General features: G+C 44.4%; 1 protein-coding gene across 5 annotated transcripts; it reads left to right on the top strand.

The window, feature by feature from the left end:
- Nucleotides 1-1,418: 1,418 nt before the first annotated feature.
- On the top strand, nt 1,419-25,889 carry Dpy30 (dpy-30, histone methyltransferase complex regulatory subunit). 5 transcript variants are annotated; one of them, NM_024428.4, is made up of 5 exons: nt 1,419-1,602; nt 9,247-9,319; nt 9,414-9,461; nt 17,501-17,643; nt 25,539-25,889. In NM_024428.4, exons 2-5 carry the CDS (start codon nt 9,284-9,286, stop codon nt 25,609-25,611), a joined length of 300 nt encoding a protein of 99 aa, NP_077746.3. In that variant the 5' UTR covers nt 1,419-1,602; nt 9,247-9,283; the 3' UTR covers nt 25,612-25,889. The 5 variants fall into 5 exon arrangements, with proteins under 5 accessions (NP_077746.3, XP_030105843.1, NP_001139695.1 ...); NM_001146223.1 differs by lacking the exon at nt 1,419-1,602 and adding an exon at nt 8,930-9,018; NM_001146222.1 differs by lacking the exon at nt 1,419-1,602 and adding an exon at nt 8,969-9,143.
- The last annotated feature ends 1,354 nt before the right edge of the window (nt 25,890-27,243 follow it).

Raw genomic sequence — 27,243 nt, 5'->3', positions numbered from 1 at the left:
ACCACACATACACAAACATATACACACACCTCAAACACATAGACACACCACACATATAAAGACATACACATACCACATGCATACATACACACCTCACACACAAGCAAACCATACATACACAAACATATTCCACACACAAACATACACACACACACACACACCTCAAACACATAGACACAGACACACCACACACACACAGACATACACAAGCACACCACATATACACAGAAACACACCACATACACACAGACCACAGACACACCACAAACACATAGACATACAGCCACATACATACACTACACACACAGACACACAGACATACACCACACACAGACATACACACACACACTCATACTTGGGACAGGGTCTTGTGCAGAGTCTTTGAACTTGCTATAAAGCTGAAGATCACTTTTTTTTTTTTTTTTTTTTTTTTTTTTTTTTTTTTTTTTTTTGGTTTTTCGAGACAGGGTTTCTCTGTGTAGCCCTGGCTGTCCTGGAACTCACTTTGTAGACCATGCTGGCCTCGAACTCAGAAATCTGCCTGCCTCTGCCTCCCGAGTGCTGGGATTAAAGGTGTGCGCCACCATGCCCGGCTGAAGATCACTTTTAACTTCTATTTGCTTGATGGTTAAACACAATTCAATTTTGAGTTCTTGGAAGACAGGGCTCTTATCCCTTATCTTGGTGTTTGTTTGATGCTTATATTTAGTATATATAACTAGAAAGGGGTGAGTTTATAGAGACAGAAAACACCTTCACAAAACTAACACTCTCTGACTTCAATTTCTACTCCTCTTGTCTCTATCTTCGTAGTGCTAAGATCACAAGCTTGAACCATCACCCAGGGTTGTCCTGTCCTTTAAAAGACACTTTGAGCCGGGCAATGGTGGCACACACCTTTAATTCCAGCACTTGGGAGGCAGAGGCAGGTGGGTTTCTGAGTTCAAGGCCAGCCTGGTCTACAGAGTGAGTTCCAGGACAGCCAGGGCTACACAGAAAAACCCTGTCTCGTAATCCCCCCCAAATGTTTTTTTTTACCTAATTCTGCCATTCATATTGTATCATGCCTAGATACATACTTCTTGAACAATAGGTTATTATCACTCTAATTTTTTAAAGATGTACCTTATTTGTAGTTATGTGTATGCTCTATGTCTCTGTGTGGGAATAATGTATGTGATTGTTGGTTCCAGATGACGATGTCAGGTCACCTACTATTGGGGCTACAGGTAACTATGAGACATGCAGTGTGGGCCCTGACAACTGAAGTTGGGCTCTCTGCAAGATCTGGCTGAGCTTTAACCAACCAGCCATCTCTATAGACCCTGTCAGTCTAATTTGCCTCAAGTCTGTAAAAGGAAAAAAAAAAAGCAAATACAGTGTTTTTTCTTTATTATTTGAATTCTATGATTCTAGTTCTAGAACCTCTAACTGTAGAGAGAATTAGCTCTGTGGTGTTTGCTGTCTCCATAAACTCACCCCTTTCTAGTCATATACACGAAATATAAGCATCAAACAAACACCAAGATAATGATATGGGCCTTGCCTTTGAAGAACTCAACATTTAATTGTGTTTAACCATCCAGAAAACAGAAAAATGGGGTAAGTGCCTCTGTAAGACTTCTCCAGGCAGATGAGGGGTGCTTCTGAACCGATTGTGGAGCCTTTAATCCAAACAAGAGTTAATATTTGATCACACTGTGAACCCAGAGGTTGTGCTATTTACTGAAGATACCTGCTTATAGTTGTGGTGTGGCTCAACCCTTCTCATACACCTTTAATTCCAAATGATGATGGTAAAGTTAGTTTGTAGAAGGAAGCACCCATGTTTGAAAGTGACGTCTAATTAATTGAGTGGCAGACAAAGTGATGAATCAGAGAAAGATTTGACAGGATAGGATATGCCGAACTCTCAGAGAGAGAGGAAAGAGAGGTTACTTAAGAGAGAGCAGTGGAGAGAGAAGGGGGGAAGGAAGCTACTTAAGGGGCAGTACAAAAAAAAAAAGAAGAGGAAGTTTTACTGGGACAGTTATAGAGAGACAGGTTGCAGAGAGAACAAGCCAGATACAGGTAAAGACAGAAAAAAACAGAGGAGAAGGAGCCAGAAAATTAGAACAGATTGCTAGAGTTTGTTTGAAGCCAAGCAGAGCAAAACTCAGAGGCTGAGAGAGAAGCCAAATTGAACCAGTCATCTTGGAGAAGAGTTTGAGCCAGAGCGGCTGAGTTGAACCAGCCAGCCAGAGCTCAGAAAGAACAAGAAAGGGCGAGCTTATTCAGCAGTTATTCTCAGAGGCAGAAAGCATTCTGGACCTAGATTAGATTGTACAGAGGCTGGGAGCTTCCAGGAGTAGGCCTAGGTTAGCAGAAACAGGTATGGGGCCTCTAAGAGGACAGTTACATCAGGTGAAATAAAGTTACTTTTACAGTTGACAGTCTGGGCTAGGGAAATGGCTCTGTGGGTAACGTGTGTTACACAATCATGTGGATGTGCTCTCTGACCCCCAGTATCTGTGCAAAAAGCCCAATAGGTGATCTGATGCAAGGCACAGATAAGAGGGTTCTGGGGTTCTTGCTGGCCTGCCAGTCTAGCCAACTGTTAAGTTCCAGATTCAGTGAAGGACCTTCTTTCAAAAACTAAGGTTGGGGAGGGGCTAGAGAAGTTGCTCAGTGGTAAGAGTTTCCTGTGTAACCATGAGAACCAGGGTTTGGAGATGGCTCAATGGTTAAGAGCACGGGATGCTCTTCCATAGGCCCCAAGCTCAATTCTCAACAGCTCCATGGCAGCCCCCAACTGACTGTCAAGTTTCGTGGGATCCAGTGCCCTCTTCTGGCCTTCACGGTAACCTGGCATGCAAATGACTCCACAGACATACATATGAATCACTTATATACATAACATAATTTTAAAAATCCAAAAATATTCAAACGTTTAAAAATCTTTTTAAAAATAAGGTTGGTTGAGAGCTAGATAGAAATAGAAAATTAACTAACATTGACATTTAGCCTTCACTCGTGCACCCAACAACAGACACAGACACAGACAGAGACACAGACACACATGCACACTAACCGTAGTGTCCTTTTATTAGTTTGCAACCTTGAACTTTAATGCCCCAGTCTCCCAAATGATGAGATTACAAGATTATATACATCATAATACCCAGGTTTTATGTGTGTGTGTGTGTGTGTGTGTGTGTGTGTTTTGAGACAGGATTTCTCTGTGTAGCCCTGGCTGTCCTGGAACTCGCTCCGTAGACCAGGCCTGCCTCTTCCTCCCGAGTCCCTGGGATTAAAGGTGTGCACCACAGCCACCATTCAACTGGTTTAGGGGCTTTTAAAGGCACTTGCTAAACAATTATGAAGTCAGGAATTCAGGTCCTAGCACCCACATAATAAGTCAGGGCTGGTCTCATGCATGGATGAGACCCAGAGGAAGCTGAGACAGGTTGATCTGGGGCATCCTCATTGACAGTCTAACTGAAAACCTTGAGCTCACAGTTTAAAGAGAGACCCTGTCTCAGAGGAACAAGTCTGAGAAGTAGCAGAGAAGGACACACAAAATTCTCCTCTGTCCTCAGTGCGTGCACACACATACTACACTCATACACACATACACAAACATACTCACACATAACAGGCAAACAGATATTAAACCAGTTGCTGAAAGGGCCTTGGATTTGGCACAGAACAAACCCAGACACCAAATTCTCAGCATAAAGGAGTTTTATTCCCTGACAGCGGTGGGTGTTTCTGCAGAAGTGGTTTATGGTTTTTGAAGATTTATTTATTTATTTATTTTATATGAGTACAACATTACTTTCTTCAGACACACCAGAAGAAGCTATCAGATCCCCATTACAGATGGTTGTGAGTCACTATGTGGTTGCTGGGATTTGAATTCAGGACCTCTGGAAGAGCAGCCAGTGTTCTTAACCGCTGAGCCATCTCTCCAGCCCTGGAGTGGTTTTTAAGGAGAAAGGGAAGAGTCTGTGCTAGGTTCTGTTGGGAAGTCCTGATTGGACATATTAGCCAGTGTAGCCAAATAATGGGTTTTGATGGATAGACACCGCTGTTTTGATATCTGGACCTTGGAGTTTTAGCCAGGCATAAAGATGTAGCCAAAAAAGGGAGTAGACCTTGGGAGCTAGCTTCAGGAATGTAATTTAACAGTTTGGCAAGGGAGAGTGAAGAGGGGTGGGCAAGACCTGATGGTGTCATGCTTGCAATGTTTGGGCCTGCTAGAGAGTCCTGATTTGTAGCCCTGGCTGTCCTGTAATTTGCTCCGTAGACAAGGCTGGCCTCCAACTCAGAGATCTATCTATTTCTGCCTCCCAGAGTGCTGGGATTAAGGGCACGAGCCACCATGTCCAGCAATTAGGTATGACTGCTTTAATTTCAGTATTGAGGCTGAGGCAAGCTGCTTGCCATTGGTTCAAGACCAGCCTGGGAGATGTAATGAGCTCCAAGACGTCCTGAACTATATAAGGAGACCCTGTCTCCAAAACAAACCTCCCGACAGAAAATTTTAAGTGGTGGCTCTCAATTTCCAGAATTTTGTGCAGATGTAGGATAGCATTTGATATTATTTTTCCCTCTTGCAAAAGATTTCATTTCTGCATCAATTTGATTTTTTTTTTTTTTTGAGACAGGGTTTCTCTGTGTAGCCCTGGCTGTCCTGGAACTCACTCTGTAGACCAGGCTGGCCTCAAACTCAGAAATCTACCTGCCTCTGCCTCCCAAGTGCTGGGATTAAAGGCGTGTGCCACCACTGCCCGGCTCTGCATCAATTTGAAATGCAAAATCCTCCCAGTGCTGTGTGGTAGCTCTCACCAATCACAATATGATCAAGTATTAAAAATGTACCCATCAGCCGGGCGGTGGTGGCGCACGCCTTTAATCCCAGCACTCGGGAGGCAGAGGCAGGTGGATTTCTGAGTTAGAGGCCAGTCTGGTCTACAGAGTGAGTTCCAGGACAGCCAGGGCTACACAGAGAAACCTTGTCTCGAAAAACCAAAAAGAAAAAAGAAAAAAGAAAAAAAAAAAAAAAAAAGAAAAAAGAAAAAGTCCTATCATTCTAGTGCCTAAACAAAGTTTATTGACTTAAGTTCTGTATCCATGTAGCTTTTCGAGTCCCAAGGTGATGTCATGGTATGATTTCTAATTTTATTCATTTATTTATGAGTGACAGGATCTCCTATAGACCAGCCTGGCTTAGATTGGCTAGGGAGCTAAGCATGACCTTGAATATTTGCTCTTACTGTTTCTACCTCCCTGTTTGCTCCCCAGCACCACCTCGGTGGTTGTGGGGATTAAAATAGGGATTGTGCACACGAGGCAGCCACTTTACCAATAGAGCTAGTTCCTTACTTGATTTCTTTTTCTTTTTTAAAAATTTTTTACTTAATGTATGAGTGCTCTGCTGCAAGTACACCCACAGGCCAGAAAAGGGCATCAGACCCTGATAGATGGTTGTGAGCCACCATGTGGGTGCCGGGAATTGAACTCAGGACCTCTGGAAAACCAGCCAGTGCTCTTAAACCACTGAGCCATCTCCCCACCCTCCCTACCTGATTTCAATGGTTTATTTTCTTTAATAGTTATACACCATAATTTAGTCTTCAGATATTGAGTAGGAAGTTTCTAATTAAAATGTTGAACTCGGGGCTGGTGAGATGGCTCAAGGTAGGAGGGCTGACTGCTCTTCTGAAGGTCCTGAGTACAGATCCCAGCAACCACATGGCGGCTCACAGCCACCCATAGTGAGATCTGACCCCCTTCTGGTGCATCTGAAGATAGCTATAGTGTACTTACTTATAATAATAAATAAATTAAAATCTTTAAAAAAATAAAAATAAAATAAAATGTTCAACTCAACATTTAAAAATTCCACTATAGACTCGAGGGAGACCGTTCAGAAGGTCAAAGAGCTTGTTGCCAAGCCTAAGGCCTGAGTTCAGTTCCTAGAACTAACATGGTAGAAGATGTCTCCAAGAATTGGTTTTTGACCTCCACAAACACATGATGGCTGTGGCATTCATGAATGTGCCCAACACACACACACCCACACACACACACCCACCCACCCACCCACCCACACACACACACAGACACACACACACAGACACACACACAAACACACAAACACACAAACACACACACATACACAAACACACACACATATGCGCGCACGCACGCGCGCACCAACGGAAAAGATGATGACAAACAAAATTAACAAAAAAATTTTAGTTAAGAAAGGTGCAGCTGGGGCTGGTGAGATGGCTCAGCGGGTAAGAGCAACCGACTGCTCTTCCGAAGGTCCGGAGTTCAAATCCCAGCAACCACATGGTGGCTCACAACCACCCATAATGAGATCTGGCTCCCTCTTCTGGACTGTCGGAGGACAGCTACAGTGTTACAGTGTACTTACATATAATAAATAAATAAGTCTAAAAAAAAAAAAAAAAAAAAAAAAAAAGGTGCAGCTGACAAAGGGGATTGAGTTAACATCAGAGCTCTGTCCTTTACAGTTATGGTAAAATAAATGCTCTGTATTCAAAGCATTCCAATTTTCCCTGTTGTTTGCCATTTGTTTTAAGAAGGAGGAGGCAGGGACTGGAGAGATGGCTCAGCGGTTAAGAACACTGACTGGGGCTGGTGAGATGGCTCAGTGGGTAAGAGCACCCGACTGCTCTTCCGAAGGTCTGAAGTTCAAATCCCAGCAACCACATGGTGGCTCACAACCATCTGTAACAAGATCTGACTCCCTCTTCTGGAGTGTCTGAAGATAGCTACAGTGTACTTACATATAATAAATAAATAAATCTTTAAAAAAAAAAAAAGAACACTGACTGGTTCAAATCTTAGCAACCACGTGGTGGCTCACAACTATCTGTAATGAGATCTAATGCCCTCTTCTGGGGTGCCTGAAAACAGCTACAGTGTACTTATATACAATAAATAAATATGTCTTAAAAAATATAAAATAAAAAGGAGACTGGCAGACAGGCAGACAGACTCTCAACAGGCTTAGACTGCTTCAGTAGAGCATTGAGGGCCCCACGTTTTCCTGTGGGATGAAGGCTGTGGGCATTTAGAGGGGCTGGGGACTTGTGTGTGCACCTACACTACATGTTGTACCATTGGGAAGGTACAGCGCTGCTTTGTGGTTTGAAGTCAGGCAGTTTGCTTTTGATACCAGGCATACTGAATGGTCAGGCTGGGGCCCAACAATTCTTTATTGCCCAGCAGAGCTTAGTTTCTCAAAACCCAAAGCTATTACTTAACATCTATAACTTGTAGGTAGGAAGCAGATTGTACATTTTAAGGTTTATTTTTAGTTATGTATTCGTATATATACCACATTTCTGTGTAAGTGCAAGTGAGTTCAAGTGCTCACAGAGGCCAGAAGACGGTGTCAGATCTCGGGAGTTCTGGGTGGTTGTTGGACTTCTGGTGTGTGCCTGGGAACTGAACTCTGGAAGAGCAGTAAGTTTTTGTTTTTGTTTTTGTTTTTAAAGTGACTAAACCATCTCTTTTCTCACCACCACACCAAGCACAAAAGCTCTTTTCAAGTACATTAGGTGTGTGGGTTGTAGGAAAGTCTGGAAATCTTAGCTATAATCATTGTAGGGACAGCTGAAGGCTTCTTCTTCTTCTTCTTCTTCTTCTTCTTCTTCTTCTTCTTCTTCTTTTCTTCTTCTCCCCCTCCCCCTCTCCTTCTTTTTCTTGAGACAGGGTTTCTCTGTGTATCCCTGGCTGTCCTGGAACTCACTCTGTAGACCAGGCTGGCCTCTAACTCAGAAATCCACCTGCCTCTGCCTCCCAAATGCTGGGATTAAAGGCATGCAGCACCACTGCCCTGCCAACTGAAGGCTTTTTGGAAACATTTTGGTGTTAGCTAGGAGTCTGAACATTCCAAGAAACTCACTAGTAAGAAGTATTAGTAAAGAAGTTAGGTCCCTGACAGAGGTGGGTATTAAAGGCTATTTAGGGAGCTAACTAGGTTCAAGACAACTAACTAGTGTCTCTAGATTTGCAGCATTCCAACCTCTCCATACCCTTGAAATCCTAATCCATCAACAGTTACAATAATTACAGGAAAGCAGGCTCTCCTGGAACTCCCGTTCAGGAAGCTCTGGCTGGCGTTTGACCCTCTTTACCTCAGTCAGCCAAATGCTGGGATTTCAGACACCTGGCTTTAAAATGTAAAAACAAGCAAACACAACCCAGGTTGGAATCCATAATACTACAGTCTGGAAAGCCATTTCTTCTGTAGAAATTGAACCAAGATCCTTGGTTATCCCAGGAAAGCGCTCGACCATGAGCTGAACTCCTTATCCCTGGAAAGTAATTAAAAAAAAAAAAAAAAACTAATCTAGACATAAATGTAGAATAGTGTGAACGTGGTATCCTCATAGACTGCAGGGCTTGAATAAAAGCCGCCCAAGAATTCCCAAACACTCCTCCTTGTTTCCCTTTGGCCTTAAAAAAATTATATATGTGTGTATGTATACGTATATATGCGTGTTTTGCCTGAATGTGCGCGGAGCACACGCGTGCCTCGTGCCTGCGTAGATAAAAAGAGAGAGTCAGCTCCCCGGAACCGGAGTTAGGGATAGTTGTGAGCCACCATGTGGGCGGTGGAGACCAAACCTAAGTCGCCTGTAAGATTAGCCAAGTAATCAACCGCTGGATGCCCTCTAGCCCCTAGTAAAGCCTGAGCAAGAATCGCTCAGCAAGTGAGTGGCCTCGGTTCCTCGGGGACCGTCACTTCCAGGTGCCACGAAGGACTGTCTAAAGGAGAAAGATCTACGGCAGGGTGGAGCCGGCAGGTGGCCAGGCACCCCGCGCACCGCAGAGGCGTAGGCCCACTTAGGCGGGCTCGGGCACTTCTGCCCGCGGGGCCGCTCTGCGCAGGCGCGGCGGCAGCGCGACGTCCCTCACTTACGGCCGAAGCGGTTCGCGCTGTGAGTCGGTGGCGCCGTGCAGGGCACTTAGGAACCGACAGCCTTGGCGCGGGTAATCAGCTTCCCTGTCCTCCTCCTCCCACCGCTACATCCTTGGGACGACCTCCGAGCCTCGCGATGCGACGAGGACGGCCAGTCGGTGGCCCGACCCAGCCCGCGCGTCTGCTGCCCGCGGGGGTGAGGGGCGGGGTCCCGGGCTGGGCTGCACCGCACCGGGTCCTGGCGTCTTCCACTTGAAATCTCCCGGGTAACTAACTCGCGGCTCTTCTTGTTTTGCAAGACTGGTATCCGGTTGATTGCGGTTTGCAGGGTCCGCCATGGAGTCGGAGCAGATGCTGGAGGGACAGACACAGGTACCAGGAGGCCCTGGGTTCAGGGTGGCGGTGTGCGGGGAGGCAGCGCGGGACGGGCGGATGTCTCTCTCTGTGACTGTATTTTGTTTTCTAGGTTGCAGAAAACCCTCACTCTGAGTACGGGCTCACAGACAGCGTTGAGGTAACTCGCTCAGTTTCTCTGCCGCATGCATCTATGGGTCTCTTGAGAGCTGGAGAAAACTTAGGATCGGTTTACTAGGCTACTCTGCACGAGGGAACTCTTTGCTGCCGCGATCTCTCCGTAGTATCAGATTATAAGTGGCTTCTTTTTACTAGCATGCTAATACTTGGCTAAAAATAAAGGTACTTTGTAAATGAAAGATTAGATGATCCCGGAACCAGAGCTGGGAAGGTTTGGTTAGGAAAATGGAGGCTTCCCGGAGAAAATTTGTGTGTGAATGGGAGACTCGAGGGATTAAGTTCTGGTTTAAAAAAAAAAAAAAAAAAAAAAGGGCAGGACCACGTTTCCAAGAAGTTGTACAAACAGGTGTTAGAATTTATTCAACACTTTGCTGTTTGTGAGATATATACCAGGCTAATTTGAATGTATCTTCAGCTCCAGAATGCTTAAAGTTGAGTAACTTGTTCAAGGTCAGCGGAAAGTAAGCTTAGACATGTTTTCTTTTTTATTTTATTATTATTATTATTATTATTACTTGTGGGTGTGTGCGCGCATGCACACGCTCGCTCATGCATGTGCACTAGTGTGTGGAGATCAGAGGGCACCCTTACAGAGTAGGTTTTTTGCTTCCACCCTTAGGTGGGTTCTGGAGATGGAACTCAGGTTAGATGTGGGGGTAGCAAGCTCCTTACACACTGAGCAGTCCTGCCTGACCTAGAACTGACTCTTACAAAAGGATTGCATTGTATTTATATTTGTGTGATCTCTCTCTGTCTCTCTTTGCTTCTCTCTGTCTCTTTTTCTGTCTCTCTCTCCCTCCCTCCCTCCTCTCTGTGTTTGTGTGTTTATATGTATGTATATATATTTTTTTATTTTTTCTATTTTTTTCCCCCTGAGATAGGGTGTCATTAGCTCTGGCTGTCCTGGAACTCACTATGTAGATCATGCTGGCCTTGAATTTACCGAGATTCACCAGCCTCCACCTCTTGGTGTTGGGAGTAAAGGTGTGTGCACCGAACCCGGTTTATATATTTCTTTTTACTGCTTTATGGGTGTTCTGCCTGGGTATATATGTACATCAGAAGGCCGGAACTTGAGCTACAGACAGTTGTGAGCTACCATGTATGCTGGGGATTGAATGAGGATCTCTCTCTCTCTCTCTCTCTCTCTCTCTCTCTCTTTCTCTTTCTCTCTCTCTCTCTCTGAGACAGGGTTTTTCTATGTAGCCCTGGATGTCCTAGAACTTACTCTGTAGACCAGGCTGACTTCAAGCACTCTCCTGCTGCTATACTGGTGTTCTTAACCACACACACACCCCCTCCCCCAACTCCAGCTTTGGCTGTCTATATTCTTATTTATATTTCTTAGGCTTTTGAAATTCATTTTATGTGCTTGGTTATTGTGCCTGCATCCGTATGTGTGCCCCATGTGCCTGCCTGGTGCCCACAGAGGCCAGAAGAGTGTGCCAGATCCTCCCTGGAATTGGAGTTTGAGACAATTGGTGAACTACCCCGCGGGTGGTGGGAACCAAGCGCTGGTCTTCTGCAAGAGCAGTCAGTGCTTCTAACTGCTGAGCCTTCTCTCCAGTCCTGTCTATAGTTTTTAAGTGCCTAGCTTTTTACATTTGGGCCCGGGATTTGAACTCAGGTCCTTATGCTTGCTTGCAGAACAACTTATCTAATTCCCCAAGCCATCTCTCTAACCTTTTCACACAGTTACACGTTTTACACCTTGTGTATGTGTGGTCTTATGTATGTCTGTAGGTGTGCTGTGTGTGAGTCGAGGTGCACTTGTTTATTCGTGGTGTGGATTGAACCCAGGCTTTTGTATACGCTTGGCCTACGCTCTGCTGCTGAGCTATATCCCACCTCCAACCCGTCCTAGTGTTCCTTTATTTTTGAATGGATTCATGGACTTGGTTTAGTGTTTCATGAAATTTGGGGAAATTGTAGCCCTTGTTTGAACATTTTTGTCAGATTTATTTGTCCATACTTTCCTCTATCTTGATTTATTTTAGATCCTGATTTATTCTTTGACAGTTCCACACGTGTGTGCAGTATATCTTGATCATATCGATTCCCAGCTTCCCCCTGTCGTTCACCTGTACACCCCCAAGTCCCCAAGTGCGTTCCCTTTCATTTCCTAACTTATTGAAACTCAGTGAGTCCAGTTAGTGCTGCCTGCTGGAGTGCTTGACTGATCTTGGGCAGTAACTGTAGCAGCAGTGAGTCAAAGCCTAACACCCAGGCTTCTGGCAGAAGACAGCAACCCTTCCATACACCGGGTCTTCTGCTTCATGTTGGGCAGTGTTCCCTGAGCCGTAGCGGGGAACACTGCATACAAGTTCCATTTAGATACTTAGAGCTGAGTACTGGCAAGCACTTCGACCCATTCTGAGCCTCTCTTTCCTGGTGACCACAACAGAAAGAGTCTTCTCTGCCCAAGGCTGAGAGCAGCACTAACCTGTGGGTAGAAGCAGAAACATTTAGGCAGTTTGACTACTGTTTTAGGGAAGCAACAGTAGCAGGTGACCCCCTAAGGCTAGGCTTTTGACCAGGTTTATATACCAGGCAGGCATGTCTAAGCCTCTGTGGAGCAGGCCACAAATCCAGTCAGAAAGCAGTAGGTGACACCTATATACCATCACGCCACTGTAACATTACTAGGCACATCTGGCCTGGCAGGCAGTTCTTATGGCATTTAGGATTCACAGATGGGATGATACTAATTTATATTTAATGTCCTTGTCTAGTCTATTTTACACACACACACACACACACACACACACACACAGAGTTTTGGGGAGCTTCTGAGATGGAGTCTCTGTGTTGTCCTGTATACCTCACTTTAAAGACCAGGCTGGCCTCCCGAGTGCTGGGATTAGTAGTGCATGTCACCTTGCCTGACAAGGTACATTGTGTCTTGTTCTGTTTTTTTGTGAATTGATTTTTCTCTTTGTTATAGATGTTTTATTCCATTTTCTCCATAGTAATTCCCTTCCTAAAACATTACTATTTGTAAAGGTTTGTTGGTTTGTTTGTTTATTATATTTAAGTATACTGTAGAGGGCATCAGATCTCATTACAGATGGTTGTGAGCCACCATGTGGTTGCTGGGATTTGAATTCAGGATCTTCGGAAGAGCAGTCAGTGTTCTTAACCGCTGAGCCATCTCTCCAGCCCCGTAAAGTTTTATTTTTATTTTTATGTGTGTGTGTGTTCCATAGGTTCCATAGGTCCCTCTGAGGTCAGAAGACTGTCAGATTACCTGGACTGGGTGTGTTGGGAAGTGAACTGTGCAAGAGTGGAAATGCATTTATTTATTTATTTATTTATTTATAGATTTTAGATTGAGTGTGGTGTCACACACCTTTAGAAATCCCAGCTCTCTCGAAAAACCAAAAAAAAAGGAAAGAAATCCCAGCCCTGAGTCAGATGTGAGTGGTGCAGCACGCCTTTAATCCCAGTATTCTATAAGCAGAGGCAGGTGGATCTCTTGTGAGTTCAAGCCAGCCTGGTCTACCGAGTAGGTCAAGGATAGCCAGGGCTGTTGAACAGAGAAACCCTGCGGTGAAAAATCAAAAGGAAAAAAAAGTAAAGAAACCCCGGTTTTGAAGAGGCAGATGCAGATGGATCCCTTTGATATCCAGGGCAGCTTCAGCTATAAAATAGACTGTCTGTCTATTCCCTGTCTCTCTCTCTCTCACACACACACACACTCTCTCTCTCTCTCTCTCTCTCACACACACACACACACATACACACACACACACACTCTCACACACTTCAGATTATATGTGCTTTAGGGGCTTTATTGCTGTGGTAAAACACCATGACCCTCTTTGGGGGAGGAAAGGGTTTCTTTCATCTTAGAGTTTATAGTTTATACAGGGAAGTCAGGGTAGGAGCTGATGTAGCGGCCATTGAGGGATGCTGCTTACTAGTTTGCTCAGCTTGCCTGTAGGACCAGCAGCCCAGGAGCGCCACAATCCACAATGGGTGGGTCCTCTCACATCAATCACTAATCAAGAAATGCCTCACAGGCTTGCCCATGGGCCAATCTAGAGGGGGGATTTTCTCAAATGATGTCTCCTCCCAAATGATGGCTCCTGTGTCAAGTTGGCATAGAAACTAGTCAGCACTGTGTATGAGTGTTTTGTCTGCACACATGTATGTGTGCTACAGGCATGTTTTGTGCCTGCAGAGGTCAGAAGGGGCAGATACTCTGGAACTGGTTATGAGCCACCATGCGGGTTCTGGGAACCAAACCTGGGTAGCTCTTCAAGAGCAACCAGTGCCCTTAACCACCGAGCCATATTTCTTAGCCCCCATACTATTATGTTTTGAGTTGATTCGTTCTGTGTTCTGTGACCGTGCAGTAGCTGCCCTTGCCTACTGAGCCATCTGATGGGTCTCGCCTAGTCATTTTTCTTTCTCTTTTATGAGACAGACTCACGATGTATGTAGCCTTGCCTGTCCTTCAACTCACTGTGTAGCCCAGACTGGCATCGAACTCACAGAGATTCTTCTGCTTCTGTTTCCTGTGTGCTGAGCAGAAAGGTGTGAGCCGCCCTCGCTGCCTTACAACAGAGTAATTCCATGATACTCTGTTGGGTACTGTGAATTTTAATTTGTAGAGTATTAGATATTTTTTTTCAAACAGTCTTGAATGTTGTCCTAGAACATAGCTAAATGATTTTTTAAAATAAAGTTGAATTGTTTTTTTTTTTAAAAGATTTATTTTATGTATATGTGTGCACTGTAACTGTCTTCAGAAACACCAGAAGAGCATATCAGAGCCCATCACAGGTGGTTGTGAGCCACCATGTGGTTGCTGGGAATTGAACTCAGGACCTCTGGAAGAGCACTCAGTGCTCCTAACCACTGAGCCATCTTTTCAGCTCCTCTGTTTGACTTTTTAAGGCTTGCTTTGACCTTTGTCAGATGGGGCCAGACCAGCCTTTAGTTTAGGGCTGATTTTATCATTGACTTTTCTAGCTAACGTTCCCTGTATTTTGAGTCTGCGGCTCTGGATCATGTGTTAGCTCAGGAAGTATTCCCGAGCCGTCCAGGTAGTTTCCCCTGGTCTCTGGTAGCCGTGAGTGTAGATCCAGTTTCTTCCCGCGTATCTCTCCTGCCCACACAGCTTTCTCCTTGGAGTGCTCTGCCTTGGATTGTAGCTGCTTTGGTTTTCCACAGTTTTAGAACACTTCTCAAGTCAGGGTGGCTGCTAGGCTCTGTTCAGGTATCCTTTGCTACCTCCTGAAAGTTGTTGTTTAGGAGCAATCAGTAAGCAGGCAGTGACCACAGGGTTCTGTCTCTCTTTGTAGTAACCGTAGTACACCATTAACAATTCTTTGTACTCCTGAAGTTCAGCTCAGCTCTCTCCCTTTTTGCCGTTTCTGTAGCACATTGTAGTCTTTCTGTTTTTATGTTTGGGATATGCCTGTATCATGTGTATATTTGGGGTATGCTTGTATCCTATGCATGTTTGGGGCATGCCTGTATCATGTGCATTTAGGTTAATCCACAATACTGACTTCTATTTTTCCTGTTGCTGTGGGCAAGCATCCTGACAGAAGCAACTTAAGGACAGAAAGGTTTATCTTGGTTTATAGTTTTGGGGTACAGTCCATCACTGAGGGAAGGTCAGACTTGGGGAGCTGGAAGCAGGTGGTCATTTGTGACCGCAGCCAGGAAGAAGAGCAGGAGAAATGCTCCTGCCCAGTCCAGCTGGGTTTTGTCTTTCTGTGCCATCCAGGACAGAAGCCGAGCAAAGGGTGCTGCTCTGCCCTCCTTCGTGGTGGGGTTTCCCTACCTCAGCTAACCTAAGCAAGATAATCCCTCATGGGCAAGCCCAGAGGGGAACTTAATCTAGACAATCCTTTACAGGTGCGCTTGGAGTCTTATTTCCTACATGATTCTAGATGCTGTGAAGTTGATAATCAATACTGTCACACTGACTTATCTAGAATTAAGCTTAGCAGTTTGTGCATGGTAAGCGCTCAGTAAATGCTTGAGTGAACTTGGTTAAGGAGGATATTATAGGAAGTGTTTCTTTTTGCAGTGATTTATTTAAACATTTTAATTTGTCTGACTTTGTGTGTGTGTGTGTGTGTGTGTGTGTGTGTGTGTGTGTGTGAGTGAGTATAGGCGCCTGTTAAGGTGTTAGGTCCTCCAGAGGCTGGAATGACAGGCATCGTGAGCTGCCTGGTGTGCATGCTGGGATTGGGGTCTGCTGGAAGAGTACTAATCCCCACCCCGACAGAGTTTTTCTGTATAACAGTCCTGGGTGTCCTGGAACTCCCTTGTTTTTTGTTTTTTAATTATTTATTTCATTTATACGAGTACACTGTAGCTGTCTTCAGACACACCAGAAGAGGGCATTGGATCCCATTACAGATGGTTGTGAGCTACCATGTGGTTGCTGGGATTTGAACTCAGAACCTCTGGAAGAGCAAGCAGCCAGTGCTTTTAACTCTCAAGCTCCCTGGAACTCCCTTTGTAGATTCACAGATATCCACCTGCCTCGGCCTTCCGAGTGCTATCAATAAAGGCACGTGCCTGGTGGGAGTGCTCACTCTTAACCGCCAAGCCATTTCCTCAGCCCTCTTTTGAATTGTCTTTTGCATTTTTAATTTTTTGTGATAGTCTCTGTGTCTAGCCCTAACTGCCCTAGAATTCACAGACATCTACTTGCCTCTGGCTCCTGAGTGCTAGGATTAAAAACAGCCCAGTTCAGTGCTCCATTTAAAAGATAGAGTTACTTGTAGCTGAGGCTAGCTTTGACCTCTCTATGTAGCTGAGAATAATATTGAATTCCTGATTCTCCTGCCTCCACCTTCCAAGTGCTGGGTTCACAGGTATGTACTTCCATGTCCAGTTAGTGCTTCAGTTGAACCCAGGACTTGGTGCATCCTAGACACATGCCGCCTGCGTTGTAGCCTGTCCCTTGGACTGCTGTTTCTTATTGGAGGCGTTCTAATAGCGTGTAAATGAGTAGCCCTTTTGGGGGTGAATATACAAAGACTTTGATAAGCTAGGACTGCGTCCTTTACTACAACTAAAACCAATTTGTTTTGAAATGAATTAACTTACTTTATGTGTATGTGTGTGTACTTGAGTGTAAGTCTGTACCAAGGAGGCCAGAGGGCATCAGATCCCTTGAGACTAGAGTTAGAGGCATTTGTTAAGTCTCCATGTGAGTGCCAGGAACCAAATCCAGGTCTTCAAGAACTGCAGTCACCCTTAACTGCAGAGTCATCTCTCCAGCCCCAAGATGAAGTTTTTAAAGACAAAAAAATGTTTTTATTGTGTTTTTAGTTGTGTGTCTGTGCATATGCACGTGTAAAAATCATGGATCTTTCTTCAGAAAATCACATGTGCCAGGTGTGGTTGTACAGGCCAGTAATTCAGCACCAGCACTTGGATTTGGAAGTTCAAGGTGAGGGCTGGGCATGGTGGCTCTCACCTTTGATCCCAGCACTTGGGAGGTAAAGGCTGGCAGATCTCTGAGTTTGGGGCTAGCCTGGTCTATATGTCAGTTCTGGGACAGCCAGGACTACATAAAGAAAAAAATGTGTGTGTGTGTGTGTGTGTGTGTGTGTGGTGTGTGGTTTGTGGGGAGAGACTGCTGAGTGAAAACGTTTGCATGAACTATAGGCACAGGAGCTGGAGAGTTGGCAAGTGTCGGGAGCTGCTTTTGCAGAGGTCTGGTTCCCAGCATCTTCATGGCAGCTCACAACTGTCCGTAATTCTAGTTCCAGGGGATCTGATGCCCTCTTCTGGCCTCTGTGGGCACTTGGTGCACATATATTCATACAGGCAAAATATGATACCCATAAAATAATAATAGAAAAGAAAGAAAAAAATGTAGGGATTGGCTTGAATCTCTTCTGGGGGAGAAGTCTGCCATCTGGTGTGGCTCTAGCTGTGGTTTGCCTTTCCTCTGGGAGTCCTTTTCTGTCGGTTCTCGTTTTGCTCTCCAAATAGTCTTGTCCTTGGGGATGGTACTCACGAATTGTTCTCTTACATCACTAGAGAATAGTCGAAAATGAGAAGATTAATGCAGAAAAGTCATCGAAACAGAAGGTGGATCTACAGTCCTTGCCCACCCGTGCCTACCTGGACCAGACAGTTGTGCCTATCTTATTACAGGGACTTGCTGTGCTTGCCAAGGAAAGGTGAGAGCGTGTCGCCTGTGAGAGGGGAGAGGTGACGCGGGCTCCACACCCACAGCACCAGTGCTTGCGGATGGGGGTTTTGGCAATAATGTTTTCGTTCAAGGATGTCAAACTTGTTTTTTTATTTTATAATTATATTTATATATGGTGAATGTGTGTGTATGTGGTGTGGGGGGGTGTGTTCGTATTCTGTGGTAGACATATGGAAGTCAACTTTTGGGAGTCCAGTTCTCTTCTTCCACCATGTGGATCTTGGGGATTGAACTTAGTGGTAGCTACCTTTACCTGCTGAGTCATCTCTCTGGTCCCACCGCTCCTAACTTTTATTAAGTAATTAATTTTTTTTGGTTTTTTCGAAACAGGGTTTCTCTGTGTAGCCCAGGCTGTCCTGGAACTCACTCTGTAGACCAGGCTGGCCTCGAACACAGAAATCCACCTGCCTCTGCCTCCCGAGTGCTAGGATTAAAGGCGTGTGTCACCACCACCCAGCTAAGTAATTAATTTTATTAAGTAATTTTTTTGTTTTTCTTTTTCAAGACCGGGTTTCTCTGTGTAGCCTTGGCTATCCTGGAACTTGCTCTGTAGACCAGGCTGGCCTGGATCTCAGGGATCCAGTGGCCTCTGCCTTCTGAGTACTGGAACTAAAGGTGTGTGTGTCCCCACTGCCTGGCTACACACACACACACACACACACACACACACACACACACACACACACGATTTATTTATTTTATGTATGTGAGTAGACTATTGCTCCCATCAGACACACCAGAAGAGGGCATCAGATCTATTATAGATAGTTTGAGCCCCCATGTGAATGCTGGGAATTGAATTCAGGGCTTCTGGAAGAGCAGTCAGTGCTCTTAACCTCTGAGCCTTCTCTCCAGCCCCCTAAAATTATTATTATTATTACTTTTTTTTAAAAGATTTATTTATTTATTATATGTAAGTACACTGCAGCTGCCTTCAGACACACCAGAAGAGGGAGTCAGATCTCCTTATGGATGGGTGCTCTTACCCGCTGAGCCATCTTACCAGCCCCCCTAAAATTATTATTATTTTTTTTAAGATTTTATTTATTTTATGTATGTGAGTAACCGCTGAGCCATCTCTCCACCCCTAAAATTATTTTTTTCTTTAAAAATTATTTATTCGGTCTGGTGAGATGGCTCAGTGGGTAAGAGCACCCCACTGCTCTTCCGAAGGTCCGAAGTTCAAATCCCAGCAACCACATGGTGGCTCACAACCACCTGTAATGAGATCTGATGCCCTCTTCTGGTGCGTCTGAAGACAGCTACAGTGTACTTACATATAATAAATAAATAAATAAATAAATAAATAAATAAATAAATAAATCTTAAAAAATATTTATTCACTTTATGTGTGGATCTTTTGTCTGGGTATGTATCTGTACACTTTGTGGGTCAGTTGGACTTACAGATGGCTGTGAGCCACCATGTGGTACTGGGATTTGAACCCTGGTCCTTTGGAAGGAGAGATGGTGCCCTTAACCTCTGAGCCATCTCTCCAATTTCTGGTTTTAAACTTTTTAAAAACATGTCAGCTATAGTGTCACAACTCGGACATTACATTTTTTTATGCTGGACTTGTTCTGAATGTAATATTTAACATTTTTTACTCAAGGACAGCATTGTCATAGGAAGTCTTCAATGCTATAATTAAATTACAATAATACCACAGAAAACGTAGCCATTTTCCTGTTGCTCTCTTTTCCTTTTTGAGGCTGGTTTTGAATTTACTCTGTAGCCAAGGATGATTTTGAACCTCTGACTCAGTGCCTGGATTACAGAAGTATGATCCCAGTTTCAGTTTATGTGGTTCTTGCGATTGAACCCAGGGCCTTGAGTGTGTTGTCCAATTACTCTGCCTGCGGGGTACCATTCCTGGATATTATTTGTGTGACAGTCATGCAGGTCAGGCTGACCTTGAACTCTGATCCTTGTGCCTCTCCCAACTGCTAGGATTTCCAGATCCGTTTTCCCTCTTGTTAGGTACATTTCCCCTTGTTACCATGGTTTATCTACTTCAGACTTGTGCTTGCTTATTTTTTTTTATGATTAATTATTAATTGGTTTTCTACTTGGATATATTTTGACTTTGTATAGTATTTGACATATTGTGATGCTTGCTGTAGTTTGTATTTCTGTCCAATAATTTGTTCCTTCAACTTTTCTAGTGTCATTTTAGTCTCAAGAACAAGATTATTATAAACTCTTGTTGGTAATGGCTGGGCTTCAAACTGAGGCTCCCGCTCCTGACGAGCAAGCATCCCATCACTGAGCTCCATTCCAGTGGCTCGTGGGCTGTTTTGCCAGGATCTTTGTTTCTTAGCAGTCGCCTCTTTCTTTGGGAGCAGTACTCTTTTTTTCCTACATGTATCTGAATAGTCCTTACATGAATTTGTTTTTGTTTTATTTTATTTTTTTACTTATTCTATTTATTCATTCATTCATTTTAAATATTTATTTATTCATTTTATGTACGTGTATACACTGTAGCTGTCTTCAGACACACCAGAAGAGGGCATCAGATCCCATTACAGATGGTTGTGAGCCACCATGTGGTTGCTGGGAATTGAACTCAGGACCTCTGGAAGAGCAGCCAGTGCTTTTAACTGCTGAGCCATTCTCCAACCCTTTTTGTTTTTGGTTTTTTTTTTTTTTTTGGTTTTTTTGAGACAGGGTTTCTCTGTGTAGCTCTGGCTGTCCTGGAACTCACTTTGTAGACCAGGCTGGCCTCGAACTCAGAAATCCGCCTGCCTCTGCCTCCCAAGTGCTGGGATTAAAGGCGTGCGCCATTTTGTTTTTTAAAAAATTTTTAGTGTGTGTACGTGTGTGTGTGTGTGTGTGTGTGTGTGTGTGTGTACGTGTCCATACATGTGCATGTGTGTGTTTGTTTTTATCTGCATGTGTATCTGTGTACCGCATGGATAGCTAGTGGCCACAGAGGCCAGAAGAGGGTATAGGATCCCCTAGAACTGGCATTATGTCTGGTTGTTAGCATCAGTGGGTGCTAGGAATCAAACCTAGGTCTTCTGAAAGGGCAGGCCATACCCCGCTCTTAACCACTGAGCCACGGCTCTTGCCCTGTGTTTTAGGAGAGTCACGTGATGCTTATGCTGGCCCTGAGTTTGCTCTGCATCTAAAGAAGGCTATTAACTCCTCATTTGCATACTGTGTCCCAAGTCAGGCTCCTAAATTATTTTCCCGTAAACAAATATAGTAAGCAAATTCGATTTGTAGACTAGTCAGTTTTTATTAGGTGTGTGTTATATTTTAAATCTAGGACAGTAATACCTCTGTGGTAAACTCACGAAAAGATGGACTGCTTCTTGTGAGTTGTTAGCATAGGACAGATGTATTAGTTGATGTATCTTTTATCCTATTTGGTTGTGTGCATGCATGTATGCCAGGGTGTGGGTGTACAGATAGAGGACAGGCTTCGGGAGGTGGCTTTCTCTTTCACCATGTGGGTTATGGGGATTGACTCAGGTTGTCAGGCTTGCCAGCAAGGATCTTACCTGATAAGCCATCTTGCTGGCCTGGATGTGTTAGTTTATATAAAAGTCATCTGTGCTGGTTGTGGAAGTACACACCTCCGGTCCAGCACTTCGGCAGAGGCAGGCAGATCTGCTGGCTGAGTTTTAGGCCAGCCATGGTTATGTGATGAGACATGGTCTCTAAAAACAGAACTGGGGCTGACAAGTGTGTGCTCTGGCAGAGGACCTGGATTTGTTTCTCAGTATCTACATGGCGCTCAAAACCATCTGTAACTCTAGTTTCAGGGCATCTGGGCACAGATGTACATGCAGACAAAATGCGTTATACACACACACACACACACACACACACACACACACACACACACACACGCTTGGAATACCCATGGCCAGTACTAACGTGACTAAGTGAAGACACTAAATATTTTGTTTTGTATTTGCTTGGTTACTTATTTTTATAAAATAAGATGTATTTATGACTGACTATGTCTTGACTCTGCTCTTGATGACTAAATGTGGTTGGGCTGGAGTTACAACTTAGTGGTAGATTGCTGCCCTGGCATGCCTGAGGCGCCAGGTTCAATCCCCAACACAATCTCAGAAAGGAAATCTTTTATATTTTGTTCATTTTTTCCAAAGAAGGCTGGTATGTTAGAAATACACTTAATTTGAATTTTTAATCACTAGTATTGTTTTATTTGGACAGGGTGTTATGTGACCTAAATTGGTTTCAGACCTTCTTTGTAGTTCTGATAACCTTGAACTTCTGCTCTTTCTACCTCTGCTTCTGAAGTGCTAGGATTATAGGTGTGTATAACCACGCCTGATTATAATTCTAAGTACTTTTGTTAAGCCCTAGAAGGAAAAAAGAAAACCAGGATGATTTCAAGTATAAGATATTTGTAAATATAATAAGCAAAGAACTGTAGCAAAATAAGTCACTACGCTAACTTAGGATGTATGTGAAGTGGTGTATGTAGGCAGCTCAGATGGTTCTGGTAGGATGTATGTGAAGTGGTGTGTGTAGGCAGCTCAGATGATGCTGGTAGGATGTATGTGAAGTGTGTGTAGGCAGCTCAGATGGTTCTGGTAGGATGTATGTGAAGTGTGTATAGGCAGCTCAGATGATGCTGGTAGGATGTATGTGAAGTGTGTATAGGCAGCTCAGATGGTTCTGGTAGGATGTATGTGAAGTGTATGTAGGCAGTTCAGATGATGCTGGTAGGATGTATGTGAAGTGTGTATAGGCAGCTCAGATGGTTCTGGTAGGATGTATGTGAAGTGTATGTAGGCAGCTCAGATGATGCTGGTAGGATGTATGTGAAGTGTGTATAGGCAGCTCAGATGGTTCTGGTAGGATGTATGTGAAGTGTATGTAGGCAGCTCAGATGATGCTGGTAGGATGTATGTGAAGTGTGTGTAGGCAGCTCAGATGGTGCTGGGAGGCTGGGGCATGAGCATTGTGTGTCACTGTTATCCTCAGGAAATAGGAAAGAGAGTTAGGGCTGAGGTTGTAGCTCAGTGTACTTGGTGTGAATGCTGTTTAAAGTACAAAGGGAAATCTTTTTTTAGTTTAATTAATTAATTAATTTGAAGACAGTGTCTTTATATAGTTTTGGCTGTCCTAGAACATACAGAGCTCTGCCTGTCTCTTCCTTCCTAGTGCTGGCAATAAAGGCATTTGAGTGATGGAGCTGGGGACCCTGAGGCAGGCGGATCTCTGAGTTTGAGGTCAGCCTGTTCTACTGAGCAAGTACCAGGACGGCCAGGGCTACACAGAGAAATCCTGTTCAAGCAAAAAGGCAAAACCAAGCTTGGCGGTGGTGGCGCACGCCTTTAATCCCAGCAGGAGGCAGATATCTGAGTTCAAGGCCAGCCTGGGCAGCCTGGTCTATAGAGCAAGTTCCAGGATAGCAGAGAAACCCTGTCTCATTGGGGGGTGTGGGGGTGGGAGAGGAAAGGAAGGGGAGAACAAAACCATAGTAGGGGTGGTGGGCTTGGGAGATGACTCAGCAGTTGAGAGCACTGGCTGCCCTTCCAGAGGTTCTGAGTTCAATTCCCAGCAACTACACGACATTACAACATCTTACAACCATCTGTAATGGGATCTGATACCTTCTTCTGCCATGTAAGCATGTATGCATTCAGAGCAGTCACATAAAATACATAAATAAGTTTTTTTTGTTTTTTTTTTTAGGTTTTTTGAGACAGGGTTTCTCTGTATAGCCCTGGCTGTCCTGGAACTCACTCTGTAGACCAGGCTGGCCTTGAACTCAGAAATCTGCCTGCCTCTGCCTCGCAAGGGCTGGGATTAAAGGTGTGCGCCACCACGCCCGGCTAAATAAGTTTTTTTCCTGTGTAGCTTTGGCCATCCTGAAACTCTGTGGACCAGGCTGGCCTCAAAGTCATTGATCCTCTGCCTCTGCCTCCCGAGTGCTGGAATTAAAGGCAAGTGCTACCATCCAACTGGCTAATAAATCCCCTACCTCCAAAAAAGGTGTGTACCGCCATGCCCAGCCCAAGGGACTGTGGTTTGTTACAACGGTACAACAGTTCTCTGTTTGCTCACTCACCTGCCTTCCTCTCCTCCCCTCGCCCTGCCTTTGTGAGCGAAGCCTCTTCTTGCGCCCTTGGCTGGCCTGCAATTTGCCATGTAGACCAGACTGGTAGAGAACCCAAGAGATCTCTCTGCCTCTGGCTTCCCAGTCGTGAGACTTCAGGGATCTGCTACTATGTCTGGCCTGTCTTTTTGCCTTCTTTTCCTTTTCCTCTCTGCCTCTGAATGTGTCTCTGTGTAGCCCAGGCTAGCCTCAGATTTACTACATTAAATGAGCTTGAATTCCAGCAACTGTCCCACACCTGAGACCTTGACCTTGCTGTTGCTCTGTAGCTCCAGTCTCCCAAATCCTGGGATTGCTGGTATGCACCATTAACCACTACCTGCTCAATGTGTGTGTGGGGGTGGGGGTGGGAGGGAGGATTTTGCTGGTTTGTACTGGTTGGTTTTGAACTTGATACATGCTCCTGGCTGGTTCAGAACTAGAATCTTAGACATGCCACTGCGCTCAGTTTTTAGTATGCCTTTTGAAGCAGTAGTTCCCCAAAAGTCAGTATTAGACAGGTTTCAGCAAGAATGACTTACATAAAAGTAATGAATATGGAGTTATACCTTTAAAATTTATCAGTGGTTTTCCCAGGTGTGAATTGGTTGTTATAGCATCTTAAATATTAATTTAAAATATGTGGGTTTGCAAGATTGCTTATGGAGTCAAGAGGCTCGCCACCGGGCCTGATGTCCCTTGTTTGATCCCAGGAGCCACGTGGTAGGAGGAGAGAACTAATCTCAGAAGTCTGACGTCCCAGAAGTGCCGTGCTTCCCACAAAGCAAATGTAAAAAGAGATTGGAAAAATTGAAAGGACATTTTAAAAAGAAGCAGTTGTCTAAATGCCTCTGACCAGTTGCCATGAGTGCATCTGTGTGCTAATGTTGCTGGTGGCATGTCCTTTCTTTACTTGTTCTTTTGCTGGAGGACAGTACTTAGGAAACTATACATACTGTAGGCATATAGATTGATGAGGTTTTTTGGTTCTTTTTTTTTGGTTTTTTGAGACAGGGTTTCTCTGTATAGCCCTGGCTGTCCTGGAACTCACTCTGTAGACCAGGCTGGCCTCGAACTCAGAAATCCGCCTGCCTCTGCCTCCCAAGGGCTGGGATTAAAGGTGTGCGCCACCACCCGCCTGGCGTTTGCTTTTGTTTTTAAAAAGGTTCTCATTGTGTGGCTCTGCCTGGCCTGGATCTGCCTATGTAGACTAGCTAGCCTTAATTCCCAGAGATCTGCCTGCCTGTCTCCAGAAAGCTAGGAACAAAAGGTATGCACTATCACACTGGGCCATTGTGAAACTAAACCCTTGTGCAATTGCACTAAAGTCAAGCGGCTGACCACTGCTAGCATTCAAGAAGTCTCCCATGGCGACCCATTTCCTCATCTGTGTTTTGGGCTCAGTGGGTAAAGGCACTTGCTGAGCAGCAATCAAGAACCCACTTGATTCTAGGGGCTAGGAGAGAGCCAACTCCATAGAGTTGTCCTCTGACTTCCACATGGGTGGGTGAGACATCATCTCTCTCCCATGGCTACATGCAATTATAAAGATTAAACAAGACCCTTGCATTTTAACTGGTTTTAAGCTACAAAACAATTTAAGACACTTTAATTTTGGCTCCTTAGATTGCCTATATCATTTACTATATTTATTATGAATAGCCTTTCACTGTGAAATGAAACGGGTGCATTTAAAACAATGGTATGTTTAAAAAATGTCTAATTAACATACCGTCCAGATCACCTCTCTAACCCTGCTTTCTTCTCCTTTACAGACCACCAAATCCCATCGAGTTCCTAGCATCTTATCTTTTAAAAAACAAGGCGCAGTTTGAAGATCGAAATTGATTTCTTGGGAAGAGAAGAAACATTTGGTTGCTACTGTAGATTTACATGATTACGAGGCAGCTTTAATTGCCATGATTCCCCTCCCCACTCTGGACGGCTAAGAACCTTCAGGACCACAGACCTCACTTCTGGAGTTGCAGAAGAGAGCATATCCCTGTCTGATTTAATCACCATACTTATTTAATGAGTATCATCTGTGCAATTTTTTTCTCAGATTGTCTTTTACTTTGTTTTTAAAAAGACCTTCAAAATAAACTGTTAAAACACCTTTATTTTATAGTTGTTGTATATGACAAGTATTTTTTTTCCAGGAATTGCTTGTATTTTTGAACGTGGTAACTTGCAGTAGTGACCTAACAGCCACCATGTTCGTTATTTTGCTTAAATGATCTCTTGGATTGAACACACTCTGCCAAGCAGCCCTTTCTTCCTATGTCATATGACAATGTCACAGACAAGCAGACAGACTGGGGAGGTTAAAAGGCTTGCTGAAGACAACACCGCCCGTGGGAATTCAACCCAATTCTCCCAGCGTTCTGATAGCTGAACACCAAACATGCTGGCTATTTAGGATTGTGACATCTCTGCCGGGGGCTGAAGAGGTGACATCCTAGAATATTTGTTGCTTTCAGAGGACCCACTTTTGATACTCAGCACCCCGCATAGTGGCTCACCACTGTAACTCCAGTTCCAGGTCATAGGACCACCCCCCCTTCTATGTAATTCATACATAAAAGGAAGCAGGCGGTAGTTTTTTAGTGTATTCCTATTGTTCCCTATGAAGGAACTGAGATAGCTCACCAGCTCCGAGAAGGTTGTGATGAGAGCTAGGGAACACTCTCACTAGGACAGTTAGCTGTTCTCTAGGGGCGCCGTTTCCCCTTGGGTGATGTATGGGCAGTAGTGAGGTAGGATTCTGCTGCCGTCAGGATGTCTGCTGGGGTCATTAGACAGTCCATGTGCCTATTGTCACCTCTTAGTCATCCAGTTCAAACTAAAAGAAGCACTAAAGTTGAGAACCCTACACTGGAAGCATACTAATCTTTTCTTCAAGTTAAAAGCCCTTGCAAAGGTTATGTTAAGATACATTTTGTAATTCTTAATGGCCAGGGGTGATGGTGCATACTCTCTTAATCCCAGCACTAGGAGGCATAGGTAGGTGGATCTTTGAGTTCAAGGACAAGAGCTATATCACTTTTTGGGGAGTGGGGTGGGGTAGGGAGCATGGTCTTTACATAGCCCTGGCTGTCCTGTAGAGCAGGTTAGCCTCAAACTCAGATCCTCCTGCCTCTGCCACCTGATATGCTGGGATTAAAGGTATATGCCACCAGTTCCTGCTCAAAACCAATTTTTAGTGTAGGAAATTGTTTTACTATAGTATATCTTTTTTTTCTTTTTCTTTTTAATACAGAGACAGGATTTCTCTGTATAGCCCTCGCTGTCCTGGAACTCACTTTGTAGACCAGGCTGGCCTCAAACTCAGAAATCTGCCTGCCTCTGCCTCCTGAGCGCCGGGATTAAAGGCGTGCGCCACCATGCCCGGCTCGAAGTGATGCTATAGTATATCTGCGTATCCAGGGCCTGGAGAGATGGCTCAGCAGTTAAGAGCATTGGCTGTTAGTACAGAGGACC

This window comes from Mus musculus, chromosome 17 (assembly GCF_000001635.26).
Source record: "Mus musculus strain C57BL/6J chromosome 17, GRCm38.p6 C57BL/6J".
Taxonomy (NCBI): domain Eukaryota; kingdom Metazoa; phylum Chordata; class Mammalia; order Rodentia; family Muridae; genus Mus; species Mus musculus.
Note: the sequence above shows the minus strand (reverse complement) of the source record. Positions and strands in the feature narration are given on the sequence as shown.

Bases quoted from the DNA above. Each gene is read 5' to 3' on its own strand.
- Dpy30 (NM_024428.4), top strand. From the start codon at position 9,284: ATGGAGTCGGAGCAGATGCTGGAGGGACAGACACAG. The intron at 9,320-9,413 runs GTACCAGGAGGC...TTTGTTTTCTAG, and splicing joins TGCTGGAGGGACAGACACAG to GTTGCAGAAAACCCTCACTC. The intron at 17,644-25,538 runs GTGAGAGCGTGT...TCTCCTTTACAG, and splicing joins GCTGTGCTTGCCAAGGAAAG to ACCACCAAATCCCATCGAGT.